This window comes from Botrytis sinoallii, assembly GCF_014898435.1.
Source record: "Botrytis sinoallii strain Bc 23 chromosome Unknown BSIN_001, whole genome shotgun sequence".
In the NCBI taxonomy this organism is placed as follows: Eukaryota; Fungi; Ascomycota; class Leotiomycetes; order Helotiales; family Sclerotiniaceae; genus Botrytis; species Botrytis sinoallii.
The window spans coordinates 221,655-237,133 of NW_024066028.1; the positions used below are offsets into that span (position 1 = coordinate 221,655).

The 15,479-nt window shown below is 44.1% G+C and overlaps 5 protein-coding genes across 5 annotated transcripts; 1 reads left to right on the forward strand and 4 right to left on the reverse strand.

The window, feature by feature from the left end:
- Positions 1–784: 784 nt before the first annotated feature.
- EAF02_000052 (uncharacterized protein) lies at positions 785–1,871 on the reverse strand (the record flags this gene model as incomplete). The annotated part of the gene is made up of 2 exons (XM_038896100.1): positions 785–1,254; positions 1,319–1,871. 2 exons carry the CDS (start codon positions 1,869–1,871, stop codon positions 785–787), a joined length of 1,023 nt encoding a protein of 340 aa, XP_038762959.1.
- Positions 1,872–3,342: 1,471 nt separating this feature from the next.
- EAF02_000053 (uncharacterized protein) lies at positions 3,343–5,390 on the reverse strand (the record flags this gene model as incomplete). Its single annotated transcript, XM_038896101.1, has 3 exons — positions 5,299–5,390; positions 5,053–5,234; positions 3,343–4,939 (listed from the first exon to the last, which is right to left on the reverse strand). The coding sequence occupies exons 2-3, from the start codon at positions 5,151–5,153 to the stop codon at positions 3,343–3,345; spliced, it is 1,698 nt and encodes a 565-aa protein (XP_038762960.1). The 5' UTR covers positions 5,154–5,234; positions 5,299–5,390.
- Positions 5,391–6,344: 954 nt separating this feature from the next.
- EAF02_000054 (uncharacterized protein) lies at positions 6,345–8,763 on the forward strand (the record flags this gene model as incomplete). The annotated part of the gene is made up of 2 exons (XM_038896102.1): positions 6,345–6,649; positions 6,705–8,763. 2 exons carry the CDS (start codon positions 6,345–6,347, stop codon positions 8,761–8,763), a joined length of 2,364 nt encoding a protein of 787 aa, XP_038762961.1.
- Positions 8,764–10,085: 1,322 nt separating this feature from the next.
- Positions 10,086–10,652, reverse strand: EAF02_000055 (uncharacterized protein; the record flags this gene model as incomplete). Its single annotated transcript, XM_038896103.1, has 1 exon — positions 10,086–10,652. The coding sequence occupies one exon, from the start codon at positions 10,650–10,652 to the stop codon at positions 10,086–10,088; it is 567 nt and encodes a 188-aa protein (XP_038762962.1).
- A 1,219-nt stretch (positions 10,653–11,871) lies between these two features.
- Positions 11,872–14,993, reverse strand: EAF02_000056 (uncharacterized protein). Its single transcript, XM_038896104.1, has 3 exons — positions 14,580–14,993; positions 14,023–14,487; positions 11,872–13,965 (listed from the first exon to the last, which is right to left on the reverse strand). Exons 1-3 carry the CDS (start codon positions 14,629–14,631, stop codon positions 12,497–12,499), a joined length of 1,986 nt encoding a protein of 661 aa, XP_038762963.1. The 5' UTR covers positions 14,632–14,993; the 3' UTR covers positions 11,872–12,496.
- Between the last annotated feature and the right edge of the window lie 486 nt (positions 14,994–15,479).

A 15,479-nucleotide genomic window follows, 5' to 3' on the forward strand; every position in this document is an offset into this window, starting at 1 on the left:
GTAAATTAAAAAGTTATTCGTTAGGCCCTTAGGGCCTAGCTATCCTATATAGTCTTGGACTGAAGATGAACATTAATAAAATCAATCAATCAATCAATCAGCTAAATAGTCAAGCTGACCCCTTTAAGATGCTTTTGTGTTGGTATCACCTCGGTGGTGATTATGACGTCTTTATAATGTGTTTGATGCATTGACTGATATTGTGTGTTTGTTCTAGGTTCAGAGTCACGATAGGTACCTATATGCAATACGCTCATGCTCTAGCGCACTCACGTGTGCACATTCACTCGTATCACAACAGTTTGCGTTTAAGACAATTCATGAAGGCATTGAGGCTTAGATCGCATCGGCATATTAAAGGTTTCTTAAGAAGACCCATTCATGGGCATTCTTAAATATTTCTCTTAGAAAATGCAGTTACGAAATACGTAAGCAATGGGTCCTAGCTAGAGCCTACCTCATAATTACTAGGTCGCATAATGGTGCTATGCGGACTAGGTGGAGCTGCCGCAAGTTTAGCTGGGCTAAGAAAAGAATGTGGAGTCAGGAGAAATGTATAGCCTTTACTTTGACAGGGACAAAAAGCTAAGCGGTTTGGGAAAAGCGCAAGTTATGATTTAAAGCCTTGTTAAGTGGCTAGCAAGAGAAGTAGATCACGCCAATCAATGTAACGGCGTAGACTAGCTTTTTCAGGTAGATGTAGATTCAAGTGGGCCAAAATATCTTCTTTTGATAACATGCTCTTGATTGGATTGGATTTCTATAACTAACTTGTGTAGGGGATTTATGCTGCAGACTTATCACTCAGGAGTGGTTTGAAACAACCAACCTTCATGTCAAGTATGTTTTTTTGTTTCCTCATGTACTCTATCTGCCTTCGAGTCAATGGGAGGGTAAGACAAGTAAGGGCTGTTTTCATGTGCAAATTGATCATTCCTGACGGATTGCAGATACTATGATCTTCTTTCTTATCAAATTGCACCAAATCGTGGATTATGAGGCCTGACAAGCGTGTGTAAATTGCTGCAACACTCTCATAGATATCAGGTGCTTCTGGTAGTGGCCAGAGTTTCGATTTACAGAAACACCATGTAAGCGACCCGAGGATTATCGATTCGCACCTATGCGGTCCCATCCAAACAGCGTGTCGACACCATCGTGGCTTCTCATTCTCAACTAGTAGGTGGCTAATCAAGTCCCTGAATGGCTGTAGCAACGAGCACAGTACATTTTCTCGAACAGAGTGAATATGTTCTTGCCAATGGATCAGTACTTTAGTTCTTCATACTGGCATCAATGGGAGTTCTTTAAGACGTACCTAGTACACCAGGAGGTGTTTGCGTGCTGCTACAGGATAATGCATCCTCAAAGTCTGCAGCGTCGAACTCCAGCAAGATGTGACGCGATACGATCCGGAATAACGATATACTACCAAGTTCCCACGCAATCCATAAGACCCTCAGCATCGGCGTGTTAACATCTTCAACAAAACTGGCGATATGGTTGATCCAGATTTCTGCCCATGTTCGAAGTACTTTGGTTGCATCATAATGGTGCACTACGACGGTTAAGTGATAGATCTCATCAAGAGAAAGGTTCTGTAAAGTCTCATCGTAATTGCCATGTATTATCGAAAGGAAAAGGCCCATGGTTATGGGATTGCCTTCTGGTAGTCGTACGATCCATTCACCGACTGCTGCCCTTGTGCTGGGCTCTCGTTCCGCAAACCCGCCATACAGCATACGCTCGAATACTGGGGAAGCACGGGCTAGTGTTCTCGGACAGACAATGTAGTCGTCTGTTGCGCCGTCTGGGCCGATTCGAAGAGTGAGATCACCCCAAGGGTCGAGCCTGATAGTGCTTAAACTCATGCTTGAACAAAAAAAGCAGGAAATCGACAGAATTGCAAAGCGAGAGATTCTGAGAATGCCCGATTTATTTCTTAAATTATGTACTACTCCCTTCCTCTCTTTTGTATTCGTATTGCCTAATGACATACGAGATTTTGGTGGGTTTCTGTATATAAGCTATTCTAGCTATTCCATCGTGTTTTGCGATCGAGCTCTAAATGTATATTTTGGGCATCTGCCAAGAGACAATGCATTGTGGCTTGCGGAAAACACTAGAGGTTGCATCAACACAATAAACTGCACTAACAGGTAGCACCAAGACATCATAGGTAATGGGGAGCCCGATGAAAAAAAGGCCAACCGTTATTGCCTCGAGTTAGTGAGCAAGGTGCTTGCCTCAAAACAGGTTGTCTTCCTGATATTTTAAAACAATTTTCATGCGCCAAGTGAAGTGCTCCTTGATGCCGAGCTTTACAACATAGTGACTAAAGAAAGGAGTTTCCAGTTGTGGTCCTTGAGCCAGCTTCATAATCCTACCATATTTCTGAGAGTCTAGGTGCCCTTATACATTATCGCATATGCAATATGAAAGGGCGCAAGGACAAATGATGATCTACGACTTTGTAGTACGTCAAGCTGTCTTTTTTTCTGCCTCTCTTCCACTTGGCTTCGAAAATTTCCATTCTAGAAGCAACAGAACAAATCAAATCAAAACCAGTAAACAGCCATTCCTAGTACTCATCTGATCTATGCATGCCCAGTGTCAATGGCTAATTGAATGTACCTTGCATTGCCCACTAAAGCAAGAAAATGACTCCTGGCGAGAAGCGTTAACAATCATTGTCCAAGCCTCTGCGCGACATAAGGTGGAATCTCACAGTAACCGTTTTGGTAAATCTACGACGGCACCAATTAGAAGCAGAAAGTTTGACTTGAGGTGGAGCTTGAGTAGTTTTAGCCGATGCCAATGCCGCTGCCAATGCCGATATCACGGAACTCCACTTATAGGGACTGAGCCACGTGCGGGCTTAACCGTTTTGAGAAATTTACGGATGCACCAATCACAAAGCAAGATTTAAAATACTTCCATGTTGAAGATGCTAGTATTTTTGAACAGGTCCTTTCTACTCACAACCATGCTGAGACTTTCTGTAAAGTAAATCACGACTTCTATTTCAAAGGAAATTGATGATAGATCAGAGCTTGCTACTGCTTTCGAAACCCCTTTAGTAACAGAGAATAGGACAAATTTCGAAAGCGCTGCAGCCAACGCACAGAGTGCTGCCTCAATTGTATCTATTCTGGTGGCATCACTGGTGATTTACATTACTTTTACATACACTTTTCAAGGGTTCTCATTGAATTTAATAAACCTTGGACAGCATGGTATGGCGAAGTGGAGGTAGGTGTCACGAACCATGAACTTGTATCAACTTCTAGTCTTTTATTCTTTTGCTATTGTGTGTTTGGTATCCTTGTTGTGAAGTCACCTTCATGGTTCGATATTTCTAGCTAGTAAAACGATCGAGTTATTCGGCGAGATACATGAGATATTCATCTCCCAAAGCTTTTTGGCCATGTGAAGAATGCCCTTACTATTATGTCTGATATCCAATCCAAGGTCCGCATGTGCTATGATAGAGGCCTCAAAGATCTCAGCAATATCGTTGCTATCCCACAATCCTTCCCTCCTATCAAGCAGCTTAAGGGCGCTGATAATTCGCTGCAGCAATCCCAAATCATCCGTTAAATATCCAGCAATCGTTATATAGGGTACAATGTCGGCGCCAAATGTGATGAGAGGCCGTGAGGAAGAACCCCTTAATTTGATGATCGATTCGACTTCAGGTAGGAACTCGTCCAAGACGCCGAATGCAGGGAAGTTTTGGCCGCTGAATGTCCACGGCTCTTTGTCTAGCATAGCAGTCCATGTCTTTTGCAGAAGACGTATCTTGGATGCGTCGGATAAATCCTTAGACGATCTTGGACAAGAAGCGTGTTCGAGGATATACTGGTCGAAACGGGCGCTCCATTGCCAAAATTGTTGGTATAACTGTTGATAAGCAACTTTTTCATCCCAGCTAAACAGATTCAACAAGTACTCAGGCTGCTGATTAGATCGTGTATCAATATGAGATGGCCTGCTTTTAATATTACTGTACGCTTGTTGATAAAACATATCATGGGCAATCTCAAATGAATGAAGCTCGCCTCTAGCAGCATCCAATGTCATGATAGGCGTAAGTGACTGTAACTCGAGTTGGCCAAGGTCCGGACTTGCACGTGAGATGGTTATGAGTGGAACCACTTCACTGTCTGTGAGAATATGCGTCTCCAGACTAAGGCGGGAGAATAACACAGCGATATGATCTATAGTACGCTTATTTTGGCCTGTAGATGATATTGCTTGGTGCAACGCCACTGGAAGACGACCTTTTCGGGATGTCCAAGAGCGACGCTTCGAATCGGGAACCAACAAAGACACAAGCAAGCCAACTCCCGATTGTAAGTGCTTAAGTGATTCAGCATATCGTCCTCGAATATTTCCAAGGCATATGAACAAGATACAACAAGCTAGAGCGGCCTCAGCATCTTCTGGTGTCGCCTTGGACATAAGAGGTTGCAAATGTCGAATTGCCATATTATAGTGCAGTATAGCAGATCGTTCGTGCTTGGTTGCAGCTGCAAAGCTGCAATTGAATGTCTTTTGTGTTAGGAAATCAATATGAGCAGCTGCTAATGCTATTAAGGCATAGCGTGTTGCTGCAATCTGCGATAATGACCGGGGGAGGAAGTCGACCCAGAAACTTGTGCTTGTCGTCGAATCGGACAAATCCTGGATCGTATATTGAACAGCATGATTGAAATATAGATCTTGGATGTTTATATCTGTGAGCAGTGACTGTATGGGCTGGACAAGTTGTATTGTGTTATACTCTGGATGTCCTTCATGATGGGTCACACTCGTCTGGCGCAAGAGGTCATAGCCATCGCAATTGACCCGGTCTTGACAGCAACGGTGGCATGTCGGTTTTGCCTCGTCGCATTTAAGATGGCGTTTTCTTGATGGACAGATAATGTCAGAGTCCCTGAGAGCATGTCCAAATCCTTCGGGTTACTCACTTGCTGTTACATGAGATGTTAGTCACGGATCTCGGTGAACAACTTGATTGGAATGAATCCGGAAGAGAACGGAACCGACCACGTTTTACATCCAGAACGTACTCTTGAAGCCCGAGCTCTCTTGCGCTTCATCGGTTGACTTTGAATTGGATTATCGCGGCTGTTAACTGGTGCCGCCATAACATAAGGTTTAGACACACAGCATGGTGTTTTAGTGGTCAAGCAGGTTGTCGAAATTGTTCTACGAGGAGATTTTGATTCCTGAATAACGATTTCAACATTGCCCACAGACTGTCATTGCGCCGACAAGACCTTCAGAGCTTACTTAGTGGCTGGATGTTGTAAATGCCCCACCCTAACTTGAAGTATCCCTTACATGGGGCTTTCTAAAAGGGATCCATGGATTACCTAGGTAAGCTTGACGGTGGAGCGTCATCGACACTTACCGGTGTTTCTCGCTTTCTTCAATCTTAGAGCCACAGCACCATCAGTCTGACTTACCCCATTATTAATAAGCAAGTGAGTCATACCTTGAAATCAAGGCCAAAAGCCTGCTAATATTATGTAATCACTGAAGAGTCTGAGTTGTACCAACTACCTCCAGCTAGTCTAGATAAACGAGCCCAGCTTGTGGCTCTTTGCTCCGTACATCTTTTCTATACGATGAATTTTCCCAAACCCCCCTGCTCGCAAGTTCGCAATTCGCCTGAATGCAACTCAGTGGCTGAATGAGCCTTAGCCAAGGCCAATGCCACTACAAGTTCACAATGCAAGCCCTCAGAAACAGATAAACATTAGAACAGGATTGAAATGCCTGTCTATCACGCAGCGGTGCATTCGCAATGTTTTGATATGCTCATCACTCCTCATCATTTTTCTCATTGTGCTGCTGCTATCTCAGCATTCGTTCTCTATACTTCAATGACATTTTGCTATCGCAACCGGTGTCGATTTCATTGTATATAATTTAACTTTTCGAGCACATCCTATGTACTTTGTAATCATTATCCAAGCTCGGGGAGGTTTGGATGGAATCCAAGTCCCGCCTTGTCACTCATAAGGCTTGGTGGCAATACTCCTCTCCTTCTGCAACTCAATGTTCATGGTAGGATTTCCAATCCAGCCTGAATTCTCTGGATAAGTCATTGGTCTATACGGGCAATTGGGAAATCTTTGGTGATACTTTCCACTTATGTATATTCCATGAGCTACTTGCGACTAGACCACTCTCTTTCAGAAGAGATTTAGTTAGCTTCTTGTCGAACATTGCGAACACGACTAGTACCACAGATTTTGAGTTTCTTATGACAATCTTGCGACCTTTTGATTTCCTTGTACTTCGGAGGGGTTCAAGGGACCCATTGAGTCAGCATGTCTACCCCCAATGCCGAATCGTCCGATATCTCACCGGAGGAGTGCGAGCGCTGTTTTGCCTTTTTACAGACCATTCACGGACAAGAGTTTCTACAAGCATGTTACGAGGAACGCGAAGAACGAAAACGTATCAGCAAACCAAACACCATTCACGGAAAACTCTTGAAACTCTCTGAGGTTCGGAAGCATCACGAATGGGAAGCACACAAACGTGATATCTTCTTCTACTGCATGCGAAATTTTAGCTCCGCAGGCATATTACGAGAGATCACTGCCACAGGCTACCGGTTCTCAAGTCAATCGTAAGTACAATAACTGAGGTCTCACACGATAATTAGTTAATGTATACTATAACAGACCGCGAACTTGTGATAACAGATTAGAGGCGTGGGGCTACCCTCTTAATCCACATTCCAGACAGATATTTTTGAGTCGATTGCGAGAGGAAGCAGCAGCTTGGGAGAGAAAAATTCAACTCGACCTTCAGAATGGTCTATCGGAAGTATCTGACCTATCGAATATAGAAACAGTTGCTTGCCCCAGTCATATCCACCTCAATGTATTCAACACACCATTTGGATTTGGAGATTCTCCAACTCTTGGCACGACTAAAGGAAAGACAATAACCGATTTCATAGAACCACTTGACCACAAAGCGTCGAAATCCATTATACCACAAGGCTCTACAATTCTGGACCATACTTCCCAATTGGATAGTGTTTCGCCGAGAAATTTTGACGAATTTACCAATGGGCAAATTCCAATGGACACTTGCTTGCCTTCTTCGGCAAGTTCATTCATCTCACAGGAAATCATTGGCTGGGCCGAAACTCAAAACGATAACGATATCTCCCCTGTATATATCAACCTCAGCGTGTTAACTGCACCAATCTCGTCAGTCAAATCTGATTCCGATTCTGGCTATTACTCGATGGAAGTGGTAGAGAAACTCTTAGGATATCAAGAAATAGATGATGACATACAAGAGGAACAGGAGGCCTCTGTTGATGGAGACTTTGACATGGTTGACCCTAGACCTGATAGTCCGGATCAAGCGTATTACCAACTCTTCGATGCTAACTCCATGATTCCATCGAATGAAATGAACTCTCTTCTACGACAGAAGCTAGATTCTCCACGCCGATCATCTATACTACACATGATTCCTTGCAGAAATGATCACATGGATATTGCACTCGGCAAGAGAACTGTATGCGAATGTGGGGTCACTCAAGTCCATGCTGTTTGCCTCTGCATGATCGATTTACCTGACCATCAAATTCTCACAATACTAGGACATGTCTTCAACAAAGACAAGATTGATGGGGCAGGGAATACTCCACTCCACTATGTTGCAGCAGCTGGGCGAAAGGATGTCCTTGAATACATGATTGCGTCTGGCATTGACCCAGGACGATTAAACACTATTGGCCAGAGCTTCTTACATGTTTTGGACGCCAGCCGTTTTAGTGATGATTTGATTAACTTCCTTGAGATGTTCAAAGATAGCGGTTTACTAGAGCAACGTGATCATAATGGTCGAACGGTGCTGCATGGTCTTCTTCGAAATCCAATACTGCCTCATGTGTATCATGACCTAGTAGATTTCTACGGACCCGAAAGAGTAATACAATTCTCGCTTCGGGACAATCAAGGTCTGACAGCAGCACAACATATACGAAATGTTGCTCAAGCTCAAAATCCTTATGCATCATATGGCCATGTCGGCTACGCGCAAGCTATAGTAGTCTACGAAAATATCGCCAATCGATTCATTACACAGACTGAAATCCCTGGTAACTCTATTGAGGAGACGCAAAACCGTATTGCGGTTCTTAGAAATTCCAACCCCAACGTGGCGGATTCTGTTCCAAATACCGAGGATAGTAAGGGTAGCAATGCCCTCCATTGCTTAGTCCTACCACCCGGAACTTGTACTCTGGAAGATACCGAAAGAACCCTCGATAAGCTAAAGCAATACATATTTTTCGGAGCAGACATCAATCATTATGATCAAGCCGGTGGAACACCACTTCTCGCAGCCATCATCGAACCTACTTCTCCCACAAATGAATCCGCCACCAAAGCAATTGTCGAATTACTTTGCCAGAGTGGTGCTAATATCTATCAAAAGGATCGAGATGGCCACACTGCATTATATCACGCGATACGCAAAGGTTATTGTGACTGTGTTGCCATTCTACTTCAACACGGAGCCCATGTGAATTGCAGAGCCCCAAATGGACGCAGCTATCGAACGGCGGCGCAGGATTATTTGCAGGAACATCTATCGGCAAGTGATCAGGAAGGGTTTGATAAATTACAAAAACGACTAGCTGTTGTATCGGCCTTGGTCGCTTATAGGGCTGTATTGGAGCCAACGCTACTCCAGGCTTGGGGTGTTGATGCGACGTGAAAGTAATTGCGGGAAGAGATTCATTGTTATCGTGATTCCATTAACTATGAGGCTATGATATGGTGACGGGCTAATCAAGCGAGTCGGTGGATTTTGGGCTGAGAAGCCTATCAATCGTCTCCTTCCATACGGTTTTCTTGTTCTCGTCTCAATTTGTCCACAAACTCTCAAACATCCGCTGACGCACACCATACAATCGATTATCCACACCTAACACCGACGAATAAACCTCATCAGACAAACAAAAATTCAGATGGAGCTGCCAGAACTCCAAGTCTGGATAGATTTCCTCTAAATTTCGCGACAATTACGGTAATCCTCACTCAATGATACATTTTTGAACAAGTCATAAACATCTTCAAAGTTCCTGAGACGGATCATGGAGCTTCAGTATATAAGCCAACAAAGGAGTCAGAAAAAATGAAAAATTCTCTGTGTCACTTGGCTCGCCGAAGAAGAGATAATGGAGATGGATTGGGGAATTAGTTCATAAGGGGTATCTAAGCGAAAGATGGAGTAATTGATTGTCTGAAGATAGGGATCTTCAGCAAGCTCGTCTGATGATATCATATATTATATATATGACAGATTGCGAGCCAGCTGGATTATAGGCTTGGCCAGGAAAGAAGCAAGTATAGCTTTGGTCTCTTTGTCGAATATTCCTTATGAGATTATATATCAGTGCATGGGTGGAATCTTCAGAGGGTTCTAACAATTGCGACTTTATCTACTAGGATGTCGTACTATTCGATAGGCGATCCCGAATTTAATGTGTATTCAAGGACAAATTTAAAAGTCTTTAGGGCGCAGCTAATCGCACAAGACGAATTCAATTAACGGTTTTAACATGATAGAATAAGAGAAATTGTATTTATCAACTCATAGTATAAAAGAAAAGTTCCTCGTGTCATTGAGCTAAAGTGTTCTCGACAAATGTATAACTAGCACTCGCTTCATTGCTCCAATTTCCTCCCTTCGCCCAGCCGTTATCATATCACCAATTCTCCCAATCCTCCCACTCCTCCCACAATAAACCACTCAACCAACCACCAAAACCCAGCCCTCTCATTCTCTCGGTTTCAAAGCAACAAAGCACTGAAAATGCGGCACATTCAAAAACTCCTCAAAATCCAACCCCTCCACCAAAGGATCCACAAACTCCACCCACTTCAGCTCCCCCATCCCCGCTTCCCTAGCACACTCCTCATACATTTCCCTCTCCCACACATACGCCTCAAAAACCAGCGGATTTCCCTTCCCCTTCCCCTTCCCCTCCTCCTCCTCCTCCCCCTCCTCCCCCTCCCGCGCATCCACAGAAATCCTCACCTTCGCACCCCCCTCCACCCTACACACGATTTTCCTCGAAACACCATACCGCGACCCCCCCCACCGCTCCCCTCACGCAAACTCTCAAAATTCGGCACGATCCCTACACACCTCCCACCGGGCTCTAGATGCGCACAAATATTGCGCCACATGGCTCCGAGTTCCCGTCGCCCAGACGCATAGTTCAGCAACCAGACGGCGAGCACGAGATGGAATTTCTCGCCGAGATTCTCGAGCGGCGTGCTGCAATCTGCGACGCGGAAAGCAATTTTCGGATTATCGCTGTTTGTATCCGCGTCTCCTCCTCCTCCGCATTGAATGCGTGCGGATGCTATCATCGCCGGAGAAATATCAATACCCACTACGCGTTCCGCGCCCCACTCCAAGAGCTTTTGTGTGTAATATCCGGTGCCGCAAGCGAGGTCGAGGATGCGGAGACCGGTGATATTTCCAATGTGTGTCTGGATGGCTGCTAGTTCGAAAGAGGAGCCTGGCTGGTTTTTGATAGCAGCGTAGCGAGAGCCGATGGCATCGTATTGGGCTGTTGATGGAGTGGATGACATTCTTTTGGTGGCGGATAGAGGGAAAGCTTTCGTTGGGTTGAGTTTGGAACTTGGTGACTAGAGGATATGGAGAGAAGTTGGTAGCTCAAGATGCAAGGAATTGTCAATATGCGGTGTAACCATGCTTGGTGTTTCGGATTCAAAATCGCAGGATGAGAAAGAGCCAAACAAGCTTCGAGGAGTAAAACAAACATCGAAGAAGAAAACCAAAGAAGATGAATAAAAGCCCATCTAATCATCAACTAACAAATTCCTACCCCGAGAAGGATTAAAAAGAAAAGAGAGATTCAGAAGCACTTCCCAAGCTCCAGCTCCTCAAAAGACTTAATCGCACTAGTTGCCCGACCTGCATACTCTCAAACGCAATCACGTGGAGTGGCTTTATTCCAAGGTCCTAGGTATTCTACAGTTGCGCAAGATGAAACAAGGCATGAAGCGTTCAAGTGGCATTAATGTTGATTCCCCCTCGCACATCTTGCTTCGATACAACAAACGTACAAAATTACCACACCCCAAACTTCAACTGCCTACTATATCCACAACCCAAAATAACAAATATCATTACAACATATCTCCCCTCCCCTCTCCCCTCCCCTCTTCCCCCCTTCTCCCTCTCCCTTCCCCTCCCAAAACCGCAACACCGCAACAACTACACACCCTCCCGACTCCTAACTCCCTTCACGAGAAGCTCCCCTCAATTTCAAACAATACCTACACTACAGTACAATACAATAACATCCATCTACCCATCCACCACTAAATTCCCCTTCCTCCTTTCCTTCAACATACCATTAATCATCCATCATTCCAAGACATCAAAACATCGAAATCAAACATCGAAATCAGACATCGAAATCAAAAGAACCAGCTCCGCAGCTTCACAGCCACCTCTGACTCATTCATCCAACTCCCAGATGATACACACCAACAGTCTATCACTTTGGTCAACATCTCCTCTTTTCTGGCAAAAAAAAAAAAAAAAAAACACTAATCTAGAATGCTAAGAAGCCAGTGCGTCTACTTGGACTTATTGGACAGTAAATAATAAACTTATTAACCTGAAACAAATAAACTATATACCAAGACATACAATATTCTCAACAAAAGTGCTTAACAATCTGTCATCGATACAATGAAACTCAAGATAATCCACGCCAGATCATTTACCATTAACATCTCACGGATTATAAATTTAACACTCACCCACTTAATCACTCAATCATATTTGTGTTCTTCATAATGATTGAATTTAATTCTACCATGTATAGTACTAACGTACGTATGTATATTATATAGCAAGTAGCCCGGGCTACTCACATATAATCAGGCATAGACAGAACCATACCATTCTCAACTCTCATGATCTCGTAATAGCTTTGTAACAAGAATAAACAACCAATCAAGACAGCTAATAGACAAATGCCACTCCAAACCCCAAACCCAGACCCAATCCTAAAGCAAGAGATTTCTAGAAAAGCCACCCTTTCCCCACCAGCTCCCACGTTACCCCTCACCACGCGCCACTTTCAATATACCTATCCAACCCATTGTCACCCTCGCCATTAAAGTCCAAGATAGACGTGGGAAAAGATGAACAAAACCTCGCATGTAACTCCATCCAATAGACAAAACAAGCAGTTGTAAATGCCAAAAAGAGACCAAACAAGCCTGACACTATGCTCAACATCTGCACTAGCAAATGACAAAGTTTAATTTGATAACGCCACACACCCTTTCCGCATTTGCTTCATATATGCTACAACGACAACATAGACGCCAGAATTCTAAAATGCATGCCGAAGGTACTATACAGTACAGGAATTGATTTTGAAATCATGAATCATTTACATGCCGGAGACTTTGCGAGTGGTAACACTGCCAACTCTCCCACTCGTTTTGCGAACTGCCCCAGAAGTTTCTTTATTCCGAAGACTGTCACCACTACGCTTAGGGCTGCCGCGAACCTTTCCAAGTGAGCCACTGCCGGATTTGACGGTGGATGGTGTCTTAGGTCTAGCTCCGACACCAATGTTCTCAACGTCGTAGCTACTGTCATCGATGGATGTGTAGATTGTCGTGGTGGTCTGACTTATAGATCTCGCTGACCTCTCGCTTCGGGCTGGAGATCTAGATGATTTACGGGTACGCATGCGGAGTTGCCATTCCTCTTCAGATTCATTGGTATCAGTTGATGACCGATGAATCGAGATGACTTCCGTTTCACGATGTGCGCTATCATCTTCGGAGTACGCCGAAGCATGACGCCCATATGGGTGGTGTCGGTCAGCTCTGCCTGTCTTTCTTGGTTGACCTGGAGTTGGTGCCGGCAAGTAATCCTCCTGAGCTCCAATGCTATGGCTTCTCTCATTGTCTACTTCACCAAGTGGGGTTCTTTGGTTGCCATTTGGAGGAGTAACGACTTGACTCTTGGTTGTGAAATGTCCCTTTCTTGGGGTGACTGGAGCCATATTGGCGAGCTTCTCCTTCATTCTGATCTCAAATTGCTCTTCAATCCACCACTCTCGGAAAGTTCCTTGGTTAAGATGAAGCCAATGCTGTTGAGGACCAACCACCATTCCCGGTCTCATGAAGCGCATATACGCAATGATCTCGTTGGCAGTGAATCCATATCGGTAGATTAAATATGCTCCAATCAAACATCCAGTTCGTCCAAGTCCAGCTTTGCAATGCACAGCAATGCCTCTCTTCTGAACAGTAATCATCTCATGTGCCAAAGTAATGAACTTTCGGACAACACTAAGTGGTGGACACGTGCCATCATCAAAGATCATGTCCAAATGTTCAATACCCAGCGCCGTGAAAAAAGATGGAGAGTACAATTCCGAGTTCAAACGAACCACTAAGCCAATGTTTCGTGATGTGAAATGCTTCAAAACATTTTTGAAAGGTGTGGGTAAGGTTGGGTGGGTATCCACGTCTTCCAATGTTGTTGGCAAACTCGCGTACAGTGGAGAAGAAGGAAGTATTGGTTGCACCGGGTGATGTTGTGGGGAAGCAAATGCAAGGAAATCGGGGGTCAACCAATTGAAATCACCCTGGTCCACGCGCTCATATCTTTCATACTCCTCGAGATCGAATTGCGGCAACGCGCAGAACCCTTGTTCCTTTGCGCGCCAGACACCATACACAACGTCTTGAACTGTAATGCCATAATCTGCTTGACTGTATCCTGCATCGCGGAAAGGCATCAAAGGTGGGTCTGCTTGAGCGATTGGCGCAAGCGCGAGATGTGGTGCCCATGATTGGATCAAGACCATATACGTGGCTAGGAGACATGCAGCGTTGGCTCGACCTAAGTCACTCGATTAGTTTTTTTCAACCAGCAAACTTTTATGAAACAGTAGCTTACTACGCGCATCCGCTTTACTCCAGAACACGACAGGTTTGTTCTTATTTTCTGGAGCGCCAAGGATGTCGTGAAATTGAACCGCGAACCTGTAGAGATGTCCAATGTGTAATGGTCCAAAGTCATGGTGAAAGGCATTGTAGAGGAGGGTATCGTCAACGGAGAAATAATGAGGGGGTTCTCTTTTGTCGGAAACGACTGAAGGTCCATCTGCAGCTCTCGCTGACCGCTTTGTCGGAGATCGTCGAGAGCTCTGTTGCTCAGGGTACGGGAAGAGCGTATCGGGTGAGGGAGGTGTAGTGTAAGATGCCAAATACAATCGGTCTGTGTATGTTAGCCAGTGAAACGGTCTGTCCTCTTCTCGAGGTTCTTTTGGACCCTTCTTTGCGCTGGCGCCAGTATATTTATCATTGGGTAGTAATGTTGCCCACTCGAGCATAGAATTATAGTCCATTGGATGCATGATATCTATAATATAACGATACTGGGCCGAAGATGTTCAATGGATCGAGTCGCGCAGTGAATGATGTTTTGATGATCTTGTAAGTAAAGTAACATACCTGGGATGTACTCGATGATTTGGCCGTACTTCAATTGAGAGGAAGGAGGCATCGTGGAATGAGGCACACAAAGGCACCAAGCTATTCTGGCAGTCGCGAAGCTCGAGCGTGTAAATATGTCGTGATGAAGGGGGTATTGATCTCGTAGGCAAGTGCGATGGTTGTGGTGAATACTCGAGGTCAAGATGGTGAGATGGTACCTGGTACGATAGGCGCAAAGTTTATATTGTTGTTGTTGACTTCCCAAAGAAAAACAAGTAAACACTCCTGCGCAAGAGCTGATGTGTATAAGATTTTTTTAACGGCGACGGAATCAATAAAAGATATCTTTCCTTTTCATAAAAGAGACGAATGAAAACAGAAATCTCAATGACAATCCGAAGGGAAAAGTTTAAGTAGAAGAAGGATTTCCAAAATTATTGTTAGGAATTCTTATGGATTTGTATGTATGGTGAATGTTAACGATCAATAACAATTTACTAGTCTGTTTATAGTAATTATTCTGACCCGGCAACGAGAATTGACCAGCAACATGAACCAGGGTGGGAGGTCAAGATTCCAAACAACTTATTATATTATTTTATTATGATGGATGGATGGATGGATATATGGGCCAGAACGTATGTAAATAAAAAGTTTGTTTATTATATGGCTGGTGGATATGAATCGCTTGTCAGATACCGAGTATATCTTCGATTTCTTTTTTAATGAGGTTTATTTATTATTGGGGTTTATCTGATCTAGCACCGCATTCTACTCCCTACCTACCAGTACCTCTCGAGATATATCTATCAGATGGACAGAATCAACGATTAAAGAATCCATTTGTCTCAAACCTTTCTCAGCAAAACCAGAGAGGCGTTCAACATCACTTATCAAAGAAACTTCACACTCTCTTCA